The following is a 20,125-nucleotide window of genomic DNA, read 5'->3' on the forward strand; positions in this document are numbered from 1 at the left end:
GCCTGATTGGCCAAGGGGACACACCCACCAGGGACAGGACATGGGCACACCCTTCGGATCCTGCTGGGGGCAGGGGGGGCGGGGATCTTGTCCCAGCCTCCCCACCCAAGTGCTGCACTGGCCCCCGAGTGTAGGCAATGCAAGTGGGACCCCTCCTCAGATGAAAATCCGCCAGGGATTCCAGGGCCGCACTCTGGCCAACAGGGTCCAGGCCCTCCCAGGCCCTCCCTGTGCATGGTGAAGGGTGGCAGGGAGTGGGGGGTTCTTCACTGCTTTCCTGCCCTGGCAGGGTGGGGACCCCAGCCTGGGGAACATCAAGGACTGGGGGCAGATGGACTGGTTCTGTCCCCTCCCCAGAACATCTGGGCAGCTAATCCCCACACGGGGGTGCAGGTGGCGTGGGCACCACCCCCTGGCCTTGTCCTGCCGCCCCGGTCAGCTCTGACCCCATGCAGGCTGCCTCTGCCCTTCGGCCCCGCCTGACCTGGTGGCAGCGAGCAGAGTATTTCAGCAACTGCCGGCTGAGCGCTTTCAGTGCAGAAGCCCTGGGCGGCCTGCCGAGGGCAGCTCTTCCGCGGGGTGGCCCTCACCTGCACAGGTGGGCCTCTGTCCCCGGCTGCAGTCCAGCCCTGCACCTCCGCAGGCAGCAGTGTCTCCACCTCCCAAAACATCTACCTCTTGGCCTTTCGGAGACATGGCGACAGACGCCACAAGGAGCCAAGCCCAGACAGCCTTGAGTCTGGTAAGGACCATCCCAGAGCCAGGGAGAGTGGCCACCCCCAGCCCTCACGCACAGGGCAGTCAGGGTGCCGGAGCAGACGTCAGGGTGCTGTGGGCCCCGGGAAGGAGGCATTCGGGTGGAGAGGCAGCTGTGCCTCACGGACCCCCTCCCCGCTGCCCCTCCTGACACCCAGACTCTCCCGGGACGTCTGTGGGGACAGTGCCTTCTAGGGCACTGGCTCCTGGGGCGTGCGTGGCCAGGCTGTCCCCTGCACTCAGGCCTCGCTGAGCCTTCTGCTGCTTGGTCACTATCTCTCCTTGGCCAACACACATGGCAACATGCTGACACCAAGCTCCTGACTTCCCTACCCTGGCCCCCAGCCCCTGTTTCAGTGAGTGGAACCTCTCTGGGTGCCCAGGCATCAGTGTGCAGACATCCTGAAGGACACAGGCCTGGACAGGGTCATCAGGAGTACGAGTTGAAGCAAAGTGGGAGGAGTTAAGCTGTTTGGGTGGGGATGACAGGGCCTGGATCTGGGGGGCTCAGCTGGCAGGATACCTGCCCCCTCTATACAGCATTCATGGCTTTGGGACCTCATCCCCAGGACTCAGAGAAGAAGGCAGGGTACCTAGGAGTGCCTCTACTTGACAGATGAGGACACTGAGAAGGCCCCAAGGTGTTTCTGCCCCAGCATGGTATTGGGAGGCCAGCCTGAACGGAGCTGTGGGCCCCTGAGGACCAGGGAATGAGGTCCCTGGGCAAACACTGGAGGCCACCGTGTCGGTGCCTTAGAGGACAATGTGTGCCCTGTCATGTGTCCAGCTGCAGCCTGGCTCCTGTGCTTCTGGGACACACAGTGGGTGACCCTGGCCCAGCTGCCCACACATTCCTGGGGAAAAGGATCCCCGGTCCACCAGCCCAGCCCTGCCAGGAGCACCGGGAGAACCGGGTGGGAGAGCCCCCAAGTCAGAGAGCACTGGGCAGTGCTCCGAGCGGGGTGGGGGGCGGGCAGTCAGCTTCCCAGGGCTTCCCAGGGAGCACCTGCGTCTCCCAGGTCACTCGGGCAAGTCCTTTAGCTTGACAGACTGCGCCATGACACTCATAGGACGATTCGTAGCTGGCTCTGGGCACTGAAACTGGGCAGGAGGCAGCCCAGTGGGATGGGGAGTGGGCTCGGAGCTGGCGCCTGGGTGCAAACCCAGATCCAAACCTTCTTGCACCATGGGCTTGGGAAGGCACAGCCAGCATGTTCAGGTTCCTCATTTGTAAGAAAGAGGGCGTCCTGGGGTAATGACTCATGAAGGGGACGTTCTGGGGCAATGACTCATGATAGGGGGGAACCAGGGGTGCCCTGAGCAAGGCCTGTCACATGGGGTCTGCTCCCGGGGACGTTCCAAGGGCTCTGGGAGGCAGGCTCCCCCCCTGAGACCCGAACCCACCCATGGCCCCTGGACACATGGCTCTGAGGGTTGAGGGGGCTGCACAGGTCAGAGCCCCCTCCTCTCAGGGTTGCGTGCAGGAGACCCTGATGTGCATGAGGAGGGGGCTTGCACCCACCACAGATGTCACTCCTCACGGTGAGAGGCAAGGTCTGCTGCAGGCCAGTGTTGGCCCGTGGCCACCTAGAGTATTGGACTGCGGCCATAGAACCCCCCAGCACCCCTCCCAACCTGTACGCCCAAGGAACAGGGGTTGCCCACAGTGTGGGGACCTGGGGGTAGGTCCCCCTCAGTCCTGTGTTGTGGACAGTGCCGGACTCTGCAGAGCCTCACTTGGGCAGGGCCTGGTGTGAGGGCAGGTGACTGGGCATCACTGTCAGGGACAGGTTCCCCCCAACACACACACCTTCCCCAAGTGGATGGCCACCCCCCAACAGGGCTAGCGACAATGCAGACCTGCTTTTACAGAAATGCTGTCAAATCCAGATTTGTCTGTAAAAGTGTCTCTATTTGAATGTTGGCAGCAAATTTAAGCTTTTGAGAATGTTGTACAGGACAAGTGAGAGCCACAGCCAGATGCAGCTGTATTTACAGAATACAATCAGGTTCTAGCAAATGTCATCTCAGCCTCCCACTCCTGCCGTGCGGTGTCCCAGCAGGGACGGGAAGGCCCCGGGGTGCATGTGGGGTCTTCTTGAGTCCCGGACGTCCCAGCACCGCGTGTGCTCATTTGCTTGCAAGACCCTTTCCATAGAATGGATTCTTGGAGAGAAACTGCTAGGCTGAAATTAAATGTTGCTAGCAACTTCAGGTTATGCTTTGACCAGGTGGTCTGACCTCATGTGATTTCTGGGGTCCCACCAAAGAGTCTCTCTGGCCTGGAAGCCGGCAGAGTAGGGGTTTCACCCACCATCAGTGGAGGGATCCACGTGGGCCTGGACACAGAGGGTGAAGCCTCTGGCCCAGAGCCGCTCCCGAGTCCAGGCCACAACAAGGGGGCTGAGGCTGGACCTTCGTGGATCTGCATCAGTCCTGCTAAGAGCTTGTCATGTCCTACGGCAGGTCCCTCTAGACAGTTCTGTCTCAGGGAGGTGCCTGGCAGCCTCTCATGACTTCAGACACAGCTCCTGGGTGCTGGCCACAAGGCACGCAGGCCGCATGCACCTGCACGCACCTGTGCTCTTCTAGAAGCGGCTGCTGGCGCCTCCTCCTAGCACCCTGATGACACTGACAGAGGGGAGTGCACTGCGCTCAGCCTGGGGTGCAGCTTGTTGGCAGAAACGTGCCAGGGTTAATGCTTCCAGTCCTTGCTGACACATTTTACATTTGAAAGTTGTGGAAGACTGTCGCTGTGGGCCTCTGAGAACAGGATGAGGATTGCTCCGCTGGGATGAGGGCCTTCCTAGGGCTGTGCTCGCACTGGCGCCCAGAGCTGTAGAACGGCTTGGCAGACGTTGGCATTTGGCTAGTGCGTCGGGGCCGGGCTGCTCTGCCTCTCTTCCTGCCATTGGTGTCCACCAACAGCTTCCCCCTTCAGCCTTGTCTCCACTTTGTCACAGGACCGCTGCTGTGGCGCCGGCCATCACACTCCTACACAGCTGTGTCACAGTTACAGGGACACTGACCTTCCCAGGAAGGGAAGGAAAGGAAGGTCCTGCTAAAATCAGACCTCCCTTTCCCTGTCATTGGCCAGGATGGGGCCAATGCATAAGCATGGGATGGGGCCACATGCCCAGTACGAAACCAGATCACTGGCAAAAGGGCACAGGATGGAGATTCCTGGGTGGCTCAGTGGTTGAGCATCTGCCTTCAGCCCAGGGTGTGATCCTGGAGACCCAGGATCGAGTCCCACATCGGGTACCCTGCTTAGAGCCTGCTTCTCCCTCTGCCTGTGTCTCTGCCTCTCTCTCTGTGTCTCTCACGAATAAATAAATAAAATCTGTGGGAGAAAAGGCGGAGCACGGGTTAGCCGTGCTTGGCTCAGCCTGGTCAGAGGCTGTACCCTGGGCTGGGGGAGCTGCCGTGTGGAACGTGCTCCGTTTGTACACACAGGCCCATTCATTCCCTCTGCATTAATTTAGATGGAGAATAGCCAGGTCTTTGTGACCATCATGCCAGGTGCCCACTGACTGCCCAACAGCCTTGTCTCACCCACTTTCCTAATTAGTGCCTCCCTCCTCCCCATATGCACCTGAGCTACAAAGGGGGAGCTGCCACCTGCACCCCCCAGCATGCCTCGGCCACTGCATTTGGGGGCTGCTCTTGGAACTCTGCTGCTCTAACTTTTCAACTGGTCCTAACTGGTCATTTGAGATGAGGGGTCATCTTGGGCCCAGGCCAGAGGGCAAAGGACACTCCCGGTGTGTGCAGGGAGGGCCTGACTTGGCTGCCACAGGCCCCCAGCCCACCCAGCTTCCCCCCACCCCGTGCAGGCAGAGCAGATCCTGGCGGACTTCCAGATGCAGGAGGCGGACTTGAAGAAGGTGATGCGGCGGATGCAGAGGGAGATGGCGCGGGGCCTGCGGCTGGAGACCCACGAGGAGGCCAGCGTGAAGATGCTGCCCACCTACGTGCGCTCCACCCCAGAAGGCTCAGGTACCGCGTCCCTGGGCCCCAGCAGGGAAGGCCAGCCTAGGTCCTTGCAGCCATGGGCTGGTTCTCACCCGAGCTCCGTGCCGGCCCCGCCCTGGCATCTTCACCGCCTTGGGGAAACTGGCTTTGTGCATCTTGCAATAGGAAATTTGTTCTCAGGCTCAGCCCAACCCTGACCCTGCGCTGTTTCACTAGGTCTTTCCTTGGAACCTGGGCTTGCAGTGGCTTCAGTCCAAGGCAGCGGCTGCCCACTGAGCTCCCCAGTTCACCTTTGACCTCTTCCACAGTTGACTCTGGGGTCCCCTGGTACCTGGGGTCAGCAGCCCCCTGTCCAGCTCCTCTGATCCCCCCACTCCGTCCTCTCCTCCTCTTCCTGATCTTGGGGTCCTGCTGGGCAGCACCCCGAGGCTAATGCACTTCTCACTGTGTCTGCAGAAGTCGGGGACTTCCTCTCCCTGGACCTGGGCGGCACCAACTTCAGGGTGATGCTGGTCAAGGTGGGGGAGGGCGAGGAGGGGCAGTGGAGTGTGAAAACCAAGCACGAGATGTATTCCATCCCTGAAGATGCCATGACTGGTACTGCTGAGATGGTGAGCAGCTGGGGCTAGGGGGCTGGGGGCTGGGGATCTGGGCTGGGCCCACGGGCCGGGGGCTGGGGGCCCGGGGACCGTGGGGCAGGATCAGCTCTGCCCAGGATCATGGCACTCACTAGTCCTGGCAGGAGGGCCCACCTTTCTCCCAGGGGCAGGGGCACCTGTAGACAGGAGAGCCAGCCAGCCTCAGAGGGCCCAGGGAGGTAGCTGAGAGGCCTAAGTGGATGGTGCCAGGCATGGCCCCTGCAGGTCACATCCTTGCCCAGTGTCCCAGAGGCATCAGATGGGTGACAGGGCAGCTGAGGGAACAAGCTGGTGCAGTCAGCACACAGCACTCTGCCTCTTTCCTATGTGTCACCCCCTCGCCTTCCAACAGCAGGGACACCTTGTGGGGTGGCTGCAGTTGTAATGTCTGCCCAGGCGGGAATGCTACCCATTGGTGGGGAGGACTGGAGAGGCTACAGAAGGATGATGAGCCCTCAGGGGAGGCGGGCAGAGGCAGAGCCATCCTGAGGGCCAGGGTTTCGAGGCAGGAGTCCCATGGCAGCCTCGTCCTCACCACACCTCTGCATGCTATAGGGGTAAATCAAGGTGGCAGGGATGGCATGGGCACCTCACAGGGCCCCAGCACCAGTGGGGACCTTGGTCCATCCGCAGAGCACTCGACAATACCCAGTTTTGTGGACGGGCCCACGCAGCAGGATGGAGGCTGGTCCTCGGCAGGGCCAGGGGTGGGGCAGCCGGGCTCCTGGAGGCAGCAAAGCACAGAAATCAGAGTCATGAGCACGGCTGAACCTCTGTCCAAAGTTTGTGGCTGGACGTCCAGTGGGAGGGACCTGTCCTGGTGTTGCCCTGTGCCAGGGGCTGCAGCATTTGGGAGAGGGGCGCTGAGGCCGATGGCCTGCTGGCGCTGTGTCTTCCAGCTCTTTGACTACATCTCCGAGTGCATCTCCGATTTCCTGGACAAGCATCAGATGAAGCACAAGAAGCTGCCCTTGGGGTTCACCTTCTCCTTTCCTGTGAGGCATGAAGACATCGACAAGGTGGGGCCAGGTGGGGGGTGGACACGCACCCCAGAGACAGGCACCCCAGACACTCCCCGTGGGGAAAGAGCCTTGGATTCAACCTGTGGCCCTGTCACTCACCTTTTGTGAGACTCTGGGGAATGAGATACGGCTGATTCGGTGTGCCTGAAGCCCCTGCTGCCCTGCGGGGCTGGCAGGACTGTCACCCTGTCGCAGGTCAGGGGGCAGGCTGCGCGAGCTGCCCACGGATGGAAGAGGGTGCTGGGGCTCAAAGGCAGGCAGCCGGACGCCAGCATAGCCACGTGATACTGGGCCACCCTTACGGGAAGCAGGAGTGTGCAGGGGCCAGGGCTCCACCTGCCAGTCACCCCCGACACATGTGCATGATACATGATGCGTACATGCAGAATCCAACTGTGCCTGCACATACATGCACACACAAGTCAGTCATACATATACATGTACACATATCAGCCCTACATGTGTATACAGTGCACACGCAGACACACGCATCAACCCTACATGCTTGTGTGTGTGTAATACATACACGTGTGCATCATCTACATGGATACACATCAGTTATACACATGTATGCACACGTATAAATCACACACATCTACACATGTACATACATACAAAACACACATCTCAGAGAGAGCCAGCTCAGTGCTCCCTGGTTCTCCAAGCCCTGGGCCCCAAGCGTATGAAGGGCAGGGGCAGGCCGGCCACCCTGGGGCATGGGAAGACCATTCAGGAGGGGGTGACAGAACTTTTGCTTATCCTTGTCCACTCGGGCGTGCTGCAGGGGACCTCACCCTGACTCTGGGCCGATGCCTCTAGGCCTTTACGTTAGGACCACTGTTAGTGGGCTAGAAGCCAGCCCCGCAGAAGTATGAAGATTCATAAAGAACCGTCTCCAACACGTCTCAAAGTTGTGGTCTGCTGAGCAGGAGGGCTTCCAGCTGCCCCAGTATTCCTCTGCAACCACAAGCCCTCCTCTTCCCTCAGGGCATCCTCCTCAATTGGACCAAGGGCTTCAAAGCATCAGGAGCAGAGGGGAACAACATCGTGGGGCTCCTCCGTGACGCCATCAAACGCAGAGGGGTGAGGTGGCCCCCGTGCCCGCCTTGGGAACCCCCCGCCCCACTGGCCAGGGAGCCAGGTCACTGGCTGGAGGGGCCCAGAGCACCCAGGCCGAGACCCAAGCCCCGTCACTGCTGCCTCCTTGCCTCCTGGCAGGACTTTGAAATGGACGTGGTAGCAATGGTGAACGACACGGTGGCCACGATGATCTCTTGCTACTATGAAGACCGCCGGTGTGAGGTTGGCATGATTGTGGGTAAGGATTCATGCCCTGCTCTATCCAGGGGCCTCTGCCTGCCTCTGTCTTCAGTCCTGAGGAGTAAGGGCTGAAAGTGCTGGGTCACTGGTGGTCAGAGCAGAGCCCCTATGCCAGGCGTGAACCCCACAGGTGATAGGGTGTGAGGTGGTCTTGGGAGATGCCGCCGGGGTGTCCTGAATGCAGCTGGTATGTCCCAGCACTCACAGGTCCCTGCATCAGATGGCACACTGGCCCATCAGGATTTATTTATCTATTTTTAAAGATTTTATTTATTTATTCATGAGACACACAGAGAGAGGCAGAGACACAGGCAGAGGGAGAAGCAGGCTCCCTGCAGGGAGCCTGATGGGGACTTGATCCCAGAACCCCAGGATCACGATCTGAGCCAAAGGCAGACTCTCAATCACTGAACCACCCAGGCACCCTCCACCAGGATTTAATTAAATTCCCTCATCTGGTAAATTGACCAAATGGGACACATTTGTCCAAGTGGAAGAGGATAAGCATGGGTGCGGTCACCCCCTCCTAGGCAGTCATCCTGTACCCCAGAGCGGCTGGCCCATCCCTGCCCAAAGGGAAGACCTGTATCAGGAAAGGAGTGTCACTGGCCCCAGTGGCCGTCAGGCCTTTCCCAGAAGCTCCTGAGGATCAGGAATGTTTCCTGAGCATCGCTCCTGTGTGGCCAGTGATCTCTGTGCACACGGGCACACAAGTATCTATCTGCAGTCTTGGGGCTGTGGCTTCCCAGAAAGTCAGTGGCAAAGTTGTTTGCTCCGCTAGGCCCATCAGAGCCATCCTGAGGGTTTGTCTGTGCTCTCACAAACCCAATTCCAACGGCACCTACACGCCCTCAGCTGCTACCTGACCTCACCTCAGCCCTCCTCTTGTTTCTCCCATCTCTTCCTTCTAGTCTTGACTTTCAGATGGAAAGCTGTCTCTGAGTCCACCGCCTAACCAGGAGCTGCAGGAGCCTGATCTCCTGCCTGTCCCCTGCAGAGCTGCCTGGGGCAGCTGAGTCTGGGCACTGTTCCCCAAGATGTCCTGTCCTAGTGCCTAAGCTCTGCAGCCCCTGCCTCAGCCACAGCTCTGCTGGAGCAGAGATGGCAGGGGGTGGCCTGTGGTCACGGCTGCGCTGCAAACACTCTGCTCAGTGCTTAAAAACATGTTTCTGATAATGACCAAGATCCAAAAACTGGGAGGAGGCACATCAAGGTCTGGATTTTTTTCAACAACAAAAAAATTGGAAGGACCTGCATCACTGGCCCCATTCCTACTGGGCAGGTCACTGCCAGCATTTAAGTGGACGTCCCCAATGGCTTTAAGGGCATGCTGCCCACACAGGCTCAGAAACCATTTCGAAATTTAAAAATTTATCAGCAAAGGACACCACGTTTTCACTTTGCGAGGGACGCTGCAAATTACCAATTCCATAGCCAACACCGCCTGCAGTAAGCTCTGTGCTGCGGCCAGGGACCCAGGCAGTGCCTTATCTCTGGGTGCCCCCCAAACCCCACCCAGGACAGGGAGGCTCAAGCACACGTATGTAAAGTGCCAAAAAGCAAGGATGTGCATAAATACGATAAAGCCATAACATCCCGTGCACATCTCTAGCTGGCAAAGCACTTGGACACATTTCACTCCGTCCTCCCAGGGCCCCAGGTAATAGGAGCAGAAGGTGTTCCCATCTCCTACTGGGGCTGAGGAAGAGCCCAGAGAGGTGGGCTCATCCGTGCCAGGTCACACAGCAAACCCAGATCTCTTGGCGCCTGGGGGAGCCGCCTGTCCACGCGGCCAGGTCAGCAGCGAGCCGGGGCCAGCAGTGGTGGGTGTGGGAGGAAGGAGGCTGGGGAGCTAGGGCCACGGGGTTTCCTGCAGGAGTGCGGGCGGAGAGATGCAGGAGGGGCTCCGCAGGAGGGGCTCCGGAGAGGGGTTTCTGCCCCGGGAGGTGGTGGAGCCTGACCTGGCCCTCCCCACAGGCACAGGCTGTAACGCCTGCTACATGGAGGAGATGCAGAACGTGGAGCTGGTGGAAGGGGACGAGGGCCGCATGTGCGTCAACACCGAGTGGGGCGCCTTCGGAGACTCGGGCGAGCTGGACGAGTTCCTGCTGGAGTACGACCGCGTGGTGGACGAGAACTCCCTGAACCCCGGCCAGCAGCTGTAAGGGCCGCCCCGCTGCACCCCCCCCCCCCCCCCCCCGCCCCGGCACTGCTCTGGCAAGCGGACCGTGGGCCTGTTTGCAAACAGCGGGGGCGGGGGGGGGGGGGGAGAGCAGACCCACAATCCTTTTGCAAACTGGCTCCTCCTCCTCGCGTCCTCGCGGCCCCGCGCCCCCTGGGAACCGGAACGGTGAGAGGCAGGAAGGTTTCGTCCCCAAAGAGAGGGTCTGTGGGCAGAGGAGCGGGATTACCCCCTCCCGGCAGGTGACACGGCCGTGGGCGGTCGCAGTGCGCTCAGCGCAGGGTCGGATGAGGAAGGTCTCAGACGGGACAGGGCCCAGAGCACTCCTCATCCTAAACCCCTGGCTGCTAAATGAGGGAACGGAAACCGCCAGGTGTGCAAGCGGGGTGTGCGAGGGCCTCACCTGGCCTCCCTGTGGCCGCGTGTGGGGGCCTCCTGGGGGCGGCCGAGGCCCTGACCCCGCCGCCCTCCGCGCAGTTATGAGAAGATCATCGGCGGCAAATACATGGGCGAGCTGGTGCGGCTCGTGCTGCTAAAGCTCGTGGACGAAAACCTGCTCTTCCGTGGGGAGGCCTCGGAGCAGCTGCGCACGCGCGGAGCCTTCGAGACACGCTTCGTGTCGCAGGTGGAGAGGTGCGCGGGGCGCGCGGGGCGCGGGGCGGGGCCGGCGGGGCGGGGCGGGGCCAGGGGCTGGGGCGGGCGCGGGGAGCGGGAGCCGGAGCGAGGCGGGGTGGGGGCGGGGATGGAGGGGGGGGGGCGGGGGGGGGCGGCCCGCAGCGCAGCCGCCGCCCGGCCGTCCACGCGTGTCCCTTCCGTGGCACCCCGCCGCCGCGGACATCGTCTCATTTCGTCCACGCGACGGCCCCGAGGCGCGCCCGTGTCGCCCACGTTAGAGCGGAGACCCCGGGCGTAGAGGCGCGAAGGCCCGCTCACTGCTGGTGCCTGGCGGAATCGGACGCGCTCCCCTCCGGAGCCCGAGCCCCAAGCGCTTTGCCTGGGTGAGGTGGGCACGGGGAGGGGAAGAGCCGCCGCCGCGGGGTCGGGCTGGCCCGGGGCCGGCGACCCTCCAGCGACGCCCTGCCCCCGGCCGCCCCGCCCCGCAGCGACTCGGGCGACCGAAAGCAGATCTACAACATCCTGAGCACGCTGGGGCTGAGGCCCTCGGCCACCGACTGCGACATCGTGCGCCGCGCCTGCGAGAGCGTGTCCACGCGCGCCGCGCACATGTGCGCCGCGGGGCTGGCGGGCGTCATCAACCGCATGCGCGAGAGCCGCAGCGAGGACGTGATGCGCATCACCGTGGGCGTGGACGGCTCCGTGTACAAGCTGCATCCCAGGTGAGGCCGCGCCGCCGCGCTGTCGGTCGTGTCTCCCGGGGCCCTGCAGGCGGACCGGAGTGGAAACTAGCCCCCCCTTCCGTGGGCCCCACCACCCCCACCCCCCCTCCCCACCATCCCCACCCCACACCACCACCACCACCACCACCCCCCACCCCCGGGCCTCCAGACAGGGAGGGGGGAGGGCCCACCTGCTGTAGCAGCTCTGGAGGGGGGCCCGAGGTGAGGCGGTCTGCGATCGCAGCCCCGTTCCCCCTGCCCAGCTTCAAGGAGAGGTTCCATGCCAGCGTGCGCAGGCTGACGCCCAGCTGCGAGATCACCTTCATCGAGTCGGAGGAGGGCAGTGGCAGGGGCGCAGCCCTGATCTCCGCAGTGGCCTGCAAGAAGGCCTGCATGCTGGGCCAGTGAGCCCGGAGGCCACCAGGCCAGGAGGAGGCAGTGACTGGCTGGACTTGGGCTCCAGGGGATTCGCCCCCCACAGGTGCCCACAGCCTGGTCCAGTGAAGAGGTCGCTCTCTGTAAGGACCCTGAACGCCTCCCATTCCCACTGCCACCCCACAAGATAGGGACGGGCCCACAGGGGATTTGGAGGGCCCTGGGCAGGCCTCTTCCCTCAGAGGCACTTGATGGGACAGACCAGGGCCCTAACTGGGTTGGGGGCTGAGGTGAGCTGGCACAGACACCCCCAGAGTCCCTCACCCGTCTTGCTGGAACCGAGGACCCAGAAGGGACTTGCTCACTCGGGACTTGGCTGCGTTTCTGCACTGCCTGCCCTTTGGAGCCTTTGGCCTGACTCTGCCTCGCCTGGGCCCTGCGCTGGACCCTGCTGTGGCCTGGGAACCCCTGGGGAGGCAGCCCTGCTGACCTGGCCAGACGTGGACCGGGGCTCCTCAGGGGGCCAGGGGCTGCCTGGCACCCAGGCCTGGCTGTTTTCTTGCCTGGTGGGGGGGTGGAGAATGGGAGAGGACCCGCTCCCCAGTGGAGACGGCTGGTACCCCGAGGCCTGCATTTGGAGGCCTCCTTGCTCCCCTGCCACTGACTCTGAGTGGTTTGTGGTTCTGGGATGGAAGCTCCCAGGTGGTGCAAGACACAGAGCCCCCAGAACCCCTGCCCAGAGGAGCCCATGAGGAGGAGAACCCCACCCCCAACCCCAGGCAGTCCTGGGAGCACCCTCCATGGGGGAGTCCTCAGCTCCCACAGGGCTGGCCTAGAAAGACATCACACAGCACTCAGCACCCAGGGGACCGCCCAGGCCTCCCTCTTCTCCCCAGACCTCCATGTGCCACACCCCCCCCTCTCATGCCCAGCCTGGGACTGTGTGGTTTTTTAATTAAAAGTCTCAAAAGTTGAGAATGTGGCCTTGACCAGTGTCCTTTGATCTGTGTGCATACGGGCCGGGGGACCGAGTGGAGATGTGGTCACATGCACGTGGACACCCGTGGAACTTGCCCAGCCCTCCCTGCCGGCTGTGGTGGGAGTGTGAAGTGCCGTAGGCGGTAGGAGTAGAGGTGGGGTGTCCTGGGTCAGGGGCAGTCAGCCGCCGCTGGCCTTGCCCAGGCCCTGCTGGCCATGTGTGGGATGTGCAGGCAGATCTCGGAGAGCCTCCGCCCCTGGGGAGCGGTGGAGGGCAGGGTGAGAGGAACCACCCAGCCCATCTGGAATGACTGTAATTCCCTTCAGCACTTCACCCAGAGCCGTGGCTTCCAGCAGTCACGTCCCTCTTGAGATGTGCCCTTGTTCTCTCACGTGTCTCATGTCTCAGGTGGGATTGCGTGGGATCTTCAGTTTTCTAGAATCTCAGTTGTGCCTGAGAACATTATGCCGGCATGTGGCCACTCCTCGTGGCTCCTGTGGGTGCTCACCCAGTGGATCCCGTCTGGATGTCAGCTACTTCCTAGTTGTTCTTCACCTTACAGTCCAGAGGATCCTGTTGATTTTTTCAGTCCTCTTTGTGGGCAGGTTATATATTTTATGAATTTCATTTCAGGAGAGTAAGGAGATGGTATAAAACCCTGTTACATAGAAGGGGCATTGGGTCCTGCCCTGGCAGTTGGCCCCTCTGTGTTCCTCCCCCCAGGGGCCGGCAGAGGGAGGCTGGGCAGCCAGTGGCCCATCACGTTTATTCTCCAAGGCCCCCAGCCCTTCTCTGCTCCACAGAGCAGAGGGTACGTGACCCCTGACTCTACAGCTGAGCCTCACAGGAAGGGCTCATGGCCACTCATGGGGACCCAAGGGGATGCTTGGGATCCAGGTAGTGCACTGGACTCCAGAAGCAGCACCCAAAGGTACTGTTGTGGCCACGGCCAGTGCCCATGGGTCTGGGGTGTAGGGGAGGAACCAGATGCCACCATCTTCACCCAAATCTCTGGGAATCCCTGGTGGTCTCTGGACAGAGACCATCCCCAGACCACCCACTGCCCTTGCCAAGCCCAGGAGAGGCCCACCAGCCCTCCCAAGCTGTCCTCCCGGGATGGGACATGTTCTGGGCTGGACCTGTGGGCAGCAGGGGAGACTTCTCATTCGGGGTGGGGGGGGTACCTCAGTGGGCACCCAGAATGGCAAGAGCTGTGAGCCTGTGAGCTCTGCCCTTGTTGCTGCTGGATGGGTGGATGCCCGGATGTTACACATCAGGGGTCTAAAGGTCACCAGGAATGTGGCTGGAATCTGCCTGGGGCCCTGTCTTCCCCCAGCCCCTGCAAGGCTGCCAAGTTTGGGCCTGTCCTCTCCTCCTGTCCTTATTTGGCTCCCCAGGTGATAAGGCTGAAACACAAAAGGGGCTGAGGGCCCCATGCAGCCACCCAGCCAGCCGCCAGGAGAGAGGATGGTGAGTTCGAGTGGGGAAGCCAGAGTGGGGAAGCCAGAGGCCACACACTCCCAGGCGCAGTCCTCGGGGCTGGGGCGAGTGAGTGACTTCTGGGCTGGCCTTGGGCCTGGAGAGGGGGTCTCCAGAGATGGGAGGAGGGCCCTGGCCTAGGCTCTCCTGGGAATGCTCCAGGAGCGTGCCCGGGAACTGGGGTCTTTGGGGGGCCGGGGAGAGGACATCTCCCCACCTGCAGTGTTGCAGGCCAGCAGGAAGGCGGGGACCCGGGGCAAGGCTGCAGCCACCAAGCAGGCCCAGCGAGGCTCCTCCAACGTGTTTTCCATGTTCGAGCAAGCGCAGATCCAGGAGTTCAAGGAAGTGAGTGCCCCACTGCCAGGGGCCCAGGGCGCTCCCTGCCCACCCCACCCCCTGCAGCACCCCGTCTTTCTGTAGTCAGTGGTCCTGGCCCCTTGTTCCTTCCACCAGCCAGGACCCCTGCCCGCCTCTGGCCTTCCCTGGGCAGGGTGGGGCGGGGAGGGGGCTGTTCCCACATGGTGACTGTGTCCCCACCTCGCAGGCCTTCAGCTGCATCGACCAGAACCGTGATGGCATCATTTGCAAGTCAGACCTGCGGGAGACCTACTCCCAGCTGGGTGAGCCCGCTGAGAGGGCCCAGGCCCCCTCTGCCAGGCAGTGCTTCTGCCCCTTCCCTGCTCACACCTCCCTCCCCCTGGGTCTCCTCGTCCCCCACACCCCCCAGACTCCGCTGGTCACCGCACCTCCTCCCAGGCCAGAGCTGCTGGACTCTCCACTCGCTGTGACTGGGAAGGAGGGGAGGCTGCTGGGACCCTGTGTCCACCTCATGCCCCCCACCCCCACCCCCCGCCAGGGAAGGTGAGCATCCCAGAAGAGGAGCTAGATGCCATGCTGCAGGAGGGGAAGGGTCCCATCAACTTCACTGTCTTCCTCACGCTCTTCGGGGAGAAGCTCAATGGTGAGCCTGGGCCAGGTTGGATCTCCCAGCCTGGAACCTGCCCCAACCCCTCCTAAACCCCAGCCAGACCTCAAGGGGTTGCTACCTCAAGGGGTTGCAACCCCACCCAGAGCATGTGGAGGTCTCCCCTGCACCCCAGGCCCATGGGCGCTGGTCGCCTCAAGTCCTGACTCACTCCCAAATCCCAGTCTCCTGGGCGGCCTGTCCACAGGGATGGCTGCTCCTGGCCTCTCTGAGCCCCGAGGGACACTTGGTGTCTGGGAACACCCTCCCACTTCTTCTGGGACGGGAAGGGCTCCCCTGCACCCTGGGGTCCTCCTGGGTGGGGCCGGGGAGGCTGGGGGCCCGGGTGCTCACCTGGCTTCCTCGGCTCCCAGGGACGGACCCGGAGGAAGCCATCCTGAGTGCCTTCCGCATGTTTGACCCCAGCGGCAAGGGTGTGGTGAACAAGGATGAGTAAGTGTGAGCTGCGGCCCAGGAGGCCCGGTGAGAGTGGCTGCCTGTGTTTGGGGCCTCTCTACTCTTTGGGGGCAGGCACTGGGCCATGGGAGCCTTCATCTCGGCCGTCGGGCCACCCCTGCTCTCCCCAGGTTCAAGCAGCTTCTCCTGACCCAGGCTGACAAGTTCTCTCCGGCGGAGGTGAGGACTCCCAGCTCCTTCAGGGGGGTCGTGCCCCGCAGGGCACTGGGGCAGCCTCGCTGACCCGGCACCCCTGTGGGCTGCATGCAGGAGCCCCAGAGCAGCCAGGACGTGCAGCCAGAAGGGAGGAGGCTGTGGGGGCTGGGCAAGCAGAGAGCAGACCCAGCTGTGCCCCCTACCCTTCCTCCTCCACCCCAGTTCCCTTACCGCCCAGAGTCAGCAGAAACACATGGAGTCTGGGTTTAGAGTTTGGAGCTGGGGGCAGAGGGCAGGGTGAGAGGCCACAGCTGTGGCCACCCCAGGCTCCCAGGCCGGGCTCCCTCTTACTGGTGCCCCCCGCCCCAGGTGGAGCAGATGTTTGCCCTGACGCCCATGGACCTGGCAGGGGACATAGACTACAAGTCTCTGTGCTACATCATCACCCACGGGGATGAGAAAGAGGAGTGACGTTGGCACAGCTGGGACTTGGGCCCGCCCTCGGGGACACAATAAATGCCGTTTCCGAACCTGACCTGCGGTGTGGCCTGTCTGTGACCGCTGGGGTCGGGGACCCAGGCCCCCAGCCCCCTCACTCAGTCCACCCCATACTGTTCCACGACCATGAGCCACCGTATGCCCAGTTTACAGATGAGACACGAGGGCCACACCTCTAGGGGAGGGACTGGTGGGCCTTTGCAGGGCGTCCACCAGGCCGAAACCAACCATGTGCTGGGCTTGTGCTCAGCATCCTGGGGCCACTCAGCAAATGTTCTGCCCAGGGCCCCACTGGTGGGCAGTCCCTAGGCCCTCCAGTGGGCCTTCTGGCACAGGTGTGCATGTGTGTGTGTGTGCGTGCGCCTGCGGGTGAGCCTGCATGTGGCTATGTGTGCATGCGTGTGAGCCTGCGTGCCAGTGCATACTTGTGCATGCGTGTGATCCCACATGTGCTTGCATACGTGTGCGAGCCTGCATGTGTGTGTGCATGCGTGCCAAGTGTGTGCTGGGCCGTGTGTGGAAGACACTGAGGAACCCATTTAAAAACACAAACTTACTTCACTTTGGAAATGCAAGCAAGTTGCCAAGACCCACCTTGGGGGGGACCAGAGCACAGACTCCAGAGAAAGGAACTGGCCTCAGGTTTCTGGAGGGGTAAATGGCTGGGGTGGGGGTGGGGTTTTCTGGAAACGGTTGTGGTGTCCCATCCCCCCCTTCAGAAACCAGCAGCTGGAGGGGGGACATCCCTTCATCTTGGGAGCTGGAGGGCAGCAGGGGAGGAGGGAGAGGCTTGCCCCCTCCCCCTCCCCGCCCCAGGAGCCTGGCTGCAGCCCCCCAGCTGGGAGGCGGCAAGGGATGGGAGCTGAATACATCCCTGAAGGCAAAGCCAGAGGAAAGGCATTTTCGCCTGGAGAGGTGTTCAGGTTTTATTTTTATTTGGGACTTGGCAATTTTAATTACGATGTTGAGACGTGAGATGTAAAGTTACGGCACTTTCTCTTATTACACGTGATCACGAGAACTGGGGAACAGCCTGAGCCTTCACATGGCCCTGCTGAGTGAGGAACCTGTAGGGTGGGGGGAGGACCCCGCCAGCAGGCCGTGGGACTCTCAGTCTCACACAGGAGTTCTGCTGGTTCCACAGACTGATTTCAAAAACTAAGGGGTAATTTCATAATTGAAGCAGTCTAAAAAAAAAAAATAAAAAAAAAAAATAATTGAAGCAGTCTGCAGAGAAAAGTGAAAAATGCAGCAGATCAGAGATGACAGGTGTCATCAAAAAGGCAAAAAGGCGCAGAGCCTCTGGGGCTGGGCCTGGGGGCTGTCAGCGCTGGGGAGAGGGGCCAGGGTGCCGTCCTTACACCTGCGAGCACAACCGACCCCTTCTCTCCAGAGGAAGCCAGCTGCGCACCTGCTGGAATCCTTCCTGGCCGGCCCCTTGCCCCCAACACACAGGGTGGGACTAGAGGGCCACTTAACGCACGATTTTCCCAAATACAGGACGGTGCTACACTGCCTCTTTTTTACCTTTTTTTTTTTTTAATTAAGATTTTATCTATTCATGAGACACAGAGAGAAAGGCAGAGACACAGGCAGAGGGAGGAGCAGGGTCATGCGGGGGGCCGGACGCAGGACTCGATCCTGGGACCCAGGGTCACACCTGAGCCAAAGGCAGACGCTCAACCGCTGAGCCACCCCAGGTGCCCCCCCAACCCTTTGCTTAGAGCATTCTCTTTAGAAACCTGGCAGTTCTTTCCCTTCCTCTTTGTGTGTCCATCTTTTCGAAAGCTACAGAAGCCTCGTGCGTGGCGGGTGGGCGGTTTCCGATGCTATCCTGAGATCCCATCAGCCCCCCAACCCGGAGCCCACCCCACCCCCGCTCCCCTGCCACCCGAGCTGGCTCGGTGGCCCTGGCGCATATGTGCTTCCTTGAACATGAACACCGCTGTTTAAGTTAAGGATGGTGCATGAGGGATGTGCGGTCCCCGGCAGCTTCGGGGGCCCGAACTAGTCCGAGGTGTCTGAGCTGACGCCGTTCCCTCAGCCCCGTCACCCAGCCTGCAGCTGGGACCCTCCCCACCGCAGGCTGACAGCGGGAATGTCGCAATTTGCATGGGAGGGTCTGAGAGACACTCCGAGTTTGTAGGGGAACCTAACGAGTTTGAGGCCTAGTTAATCACGGGTCTAGGGAATCCCTGGGTGGCTCAGCGGTTTGGTGCCTGCCTTCGGCCCAGGGTGTGATCCTGGAGACCCGGATCGAGTCCCACATCAGGCTCCCTGCATGGAGCCTGCTTCTCCCTCTGCCTCTCTCTCTCTCTCTCTCTCTCTCCCTCGTGTATTTCATGAACAAATAAATAAAATCTTAAAAAAAAAAAATCACGGGGCTAGGGCAGCCCGGGGGGCTCAGTGGTTTAGTGCCACTTTCGGCCCAGGCATGATCCTGGAGTCCTGGGATCGAGTCCCACGTCGGGCTCCCTGCATGGAGCCTGCTTCTCCCTCTGCCTGGGTCTCTGCCTCTCTATGTGTGTCTCTCATAAATAAATAAATAAAATATTAAAAAAAAAAACGGGTCTAAAAACGTGGGCATCTTCATTGCACCGAGCCTTCTAGACTCTCCTGGCCCACAGGTGGGGGTGTGGACGTGCACAGGCCTGGCCCCCGCCTCTGTCCCTCTGCACATGACTGGTCCTGAAGAAACCCTGCTCTGGGACTCGGTTTCCTCCTCTGTGCAGGAGGCTGGATTGGCACCAAGCACACCCCAGGCACAAGCTTTGTGAGTCTTAGGCCCCAGAGGAAAGTCTACTCTTCTCAGGCTCACCTGCTGCTGGGTGTGACCTGGTCAGGACCTGCAACACGTGGCACTTTTGTCTTCAAGACAAAGACTTGGGGACACCCGGGTGGCTCGGCGGTTGAGCATCTGCCTTAGGCCCAGGGCGTGATCCTGGAGACCCAGGATCGAGTCCCGCGTCCGGCTCCCTGCATGGACCCTGCTTCTCCCTCTGCCTGTGTCTCTGCCTCTCTCTCTCTCTCTCTCTCTCTCTCTCTGTCTCTCATGAATAAATAGATAAATCTTAAAAAAAAAAAAAAAAGACAAAGATATGTGCCTTCTTCCACCGGCCTCCCTGGGACACGGCTGGCTGTGTGACCGTTCAAAGGCAACACGAGGAGAAATTGGCTTGTGTGTGACTAAAGCCCTGTTATTTGGAGTCTCTTGTGCTTGCAGCAGAGCCCACCTCTAACCGGTAGGGTCTGACCATCATCCCCACCTCACAGATAAACTGAGGCACTGCTTATCGGAAGCTGCAGAGCCAGGAGGCAGCCAAGCCGGGTCTGAACCTGCTCTGTGCAGACAGAGCCCAGAGTGGATCATGTGTAAGGCTGTCAGTCTGGGTCCTCAAGCCAGGAAGTCCTCACGTACCCAGGGGCTGAGAATGAAGAATCTGAATGACACCCGCCGCACGCTGGCAGTGCTGTCGTCTGAGGTCAGCTGGAGTGAGTCCCCAGGACACTAGCTCTGTTCAGACCACAGGCGTTTCCCCAGGACAGGTGCCACTCCAACACTTGATTCACCCTTTTATCCAGATGTGCAGATGGAGGGACGTGTGGATGGACTGGGGGATGGGCTGGTGCCCCAGACAGTCTCGGGGTGCTGTCTGCTGAGATGCCCCAACAATTTCCTGGCATAAAGGGAGGAGGGCCAAGGGCAGAGAAAAGGAGCTGGTGTCGAGGGCCTCGAGGTGGCAGGTCCCCTGGAAGCCACGTGAGGGAAGGTGTCAGCACGTCAAGTGTCTGCAGAGCTGCTGCTGTCAGAGGTGCCTGTTTCCCTGTCAGGGAACCCGGGCCGGCTGGGCACCTGTTGGGCTCCAGCAGCCTGGTGGCGCTGCCCTTGCTTCTGGGAAGCCAGAGGTCACCACACTGAGACGAGGCCCAGGGGGAAACCTCGTGTGACAGACGCACAGCCCTCAACCTCCCCCCGGGGCTGGCCGCT

At 61.2% G+C, this 20,125-nt stretch overlaps 2 protein-coding genes and 1 long non-coding RNA gene across 10 annotated transcripts in view; 2 read left to right on the forward strand and 1 right to left on the reverse strand.

Annotated features, from left to right (window-relative positions):
- GCK (glucokinase) overlaps positions 1 to 12,587 on the forward strand; it is a 43,075-nt gene extending 30,488 nt beyond the window's left edge. For 3 of the 8 annotated variants that reach the window (XM_038559568.1, XM_038559567.1, XM_038559569.1), the window contains 9 exons: positions 4,593 to 4,755; positions 5,188 to 5,342; positions 6,269 to 6,388; positions 7,379 to 7,474; positions 7,610 to 7,709; positions 9,689 to 9,872; positions 10,371 to 10,518; positions 10,997 to 11,230; positions 11,494 to 12,587. In XM_038559568.1, the coding sequence (XP_038415496.1) occupies positions 4,593 to 4,755; positions 5,188 to 5,342; positions 6,269 to 6,388; positions 7,379 to 7,474; positions 7,610 to 7,709; positions 9,689 to 9,872; positions 10,371 to 10,518; positions 10,997 to 11,230; positions 11,494 to 11,796 (1,503 nt within the window). In that variant the 3' untranslated portion in view covers positions 11,797 to 12,587. Of the gene's footprint in view, positions 1 to 501; positions 743 to 4,592; positions 4,756 to 5,187; positions 5,343 to 6,268; positions 6,389 to 7,378; positions 7,475 to 7,609; positions 7,710 to 9,688; positions 9,873 to 9,948; positions 10,267 to 10,370; positions 10,527 to 10,671; positions 10,897 to 10,996; positions 11,231 to 11,493 lie in introns of those variants that run through there. The other 5 variants (XM_038559566.1, XM_038559570.1, XM_038559571.1 and 2 more) reach the window with 5 other exon arrangements.
- On the reverse strand, positions 2,726 to 10,551 carry LOC119869537. Its single transcript, XR_005371294.1, has 2 exons — positions 10,297 to 10,551; positions 2,726 to 6,362 (listed from the first exon to the last, which is right to left on the reverse strand). It is a non-coding gene; the product is annotated as an uncharacterized LOC119869537 (long non-coding RNA).
- Positions 12,588 to 14,003: 1,416 nt separating the features above from the next.
- Positions 14,004 to 16,174, forward strand: MYL7 (myosin light chain 7). Its single transcript, XM_038559574.1, has 7 exons — positions 14,004 to 14,054; positions 14,295 to 14,408; positions 14,608 to 14,683; positions 14,920 to 15,024; positions 15,402 to 15,480; positions 15,615 to 15,663; positions 16,009 to 16,174. The coding sequence occupies exons 1-7, from the start codon at positions 14,019 to 14,021 to the stop codon at positions 16,108 to 16,110; spliced, it is 561 nt and encodes a 186-aa protein (XP_038415502.1). The 5' UTR covers positions 14,004 to 14,018; the 3' UTR covers positions 16,111 to 16,174.
- The last annotated feature ends 3,951 nt before the right edge of the window (positions 16,175 to 20,125 follow it).

This window comes from Canis lupus, chromosome 16 (assembly GCF_011100685.1).
Source record: "Canis lupus familiaris isolate Mischka breed German Shepherd chromosome 16, alternate assembly UU_Cfam_GSD_1.0, whole genome shotgun sequence".
Lineage (NCBI taxonomy): Eukaryota > Metazoa > Chordata > Mammalia > Carnivora > Canidae > Canis > Canis lupus.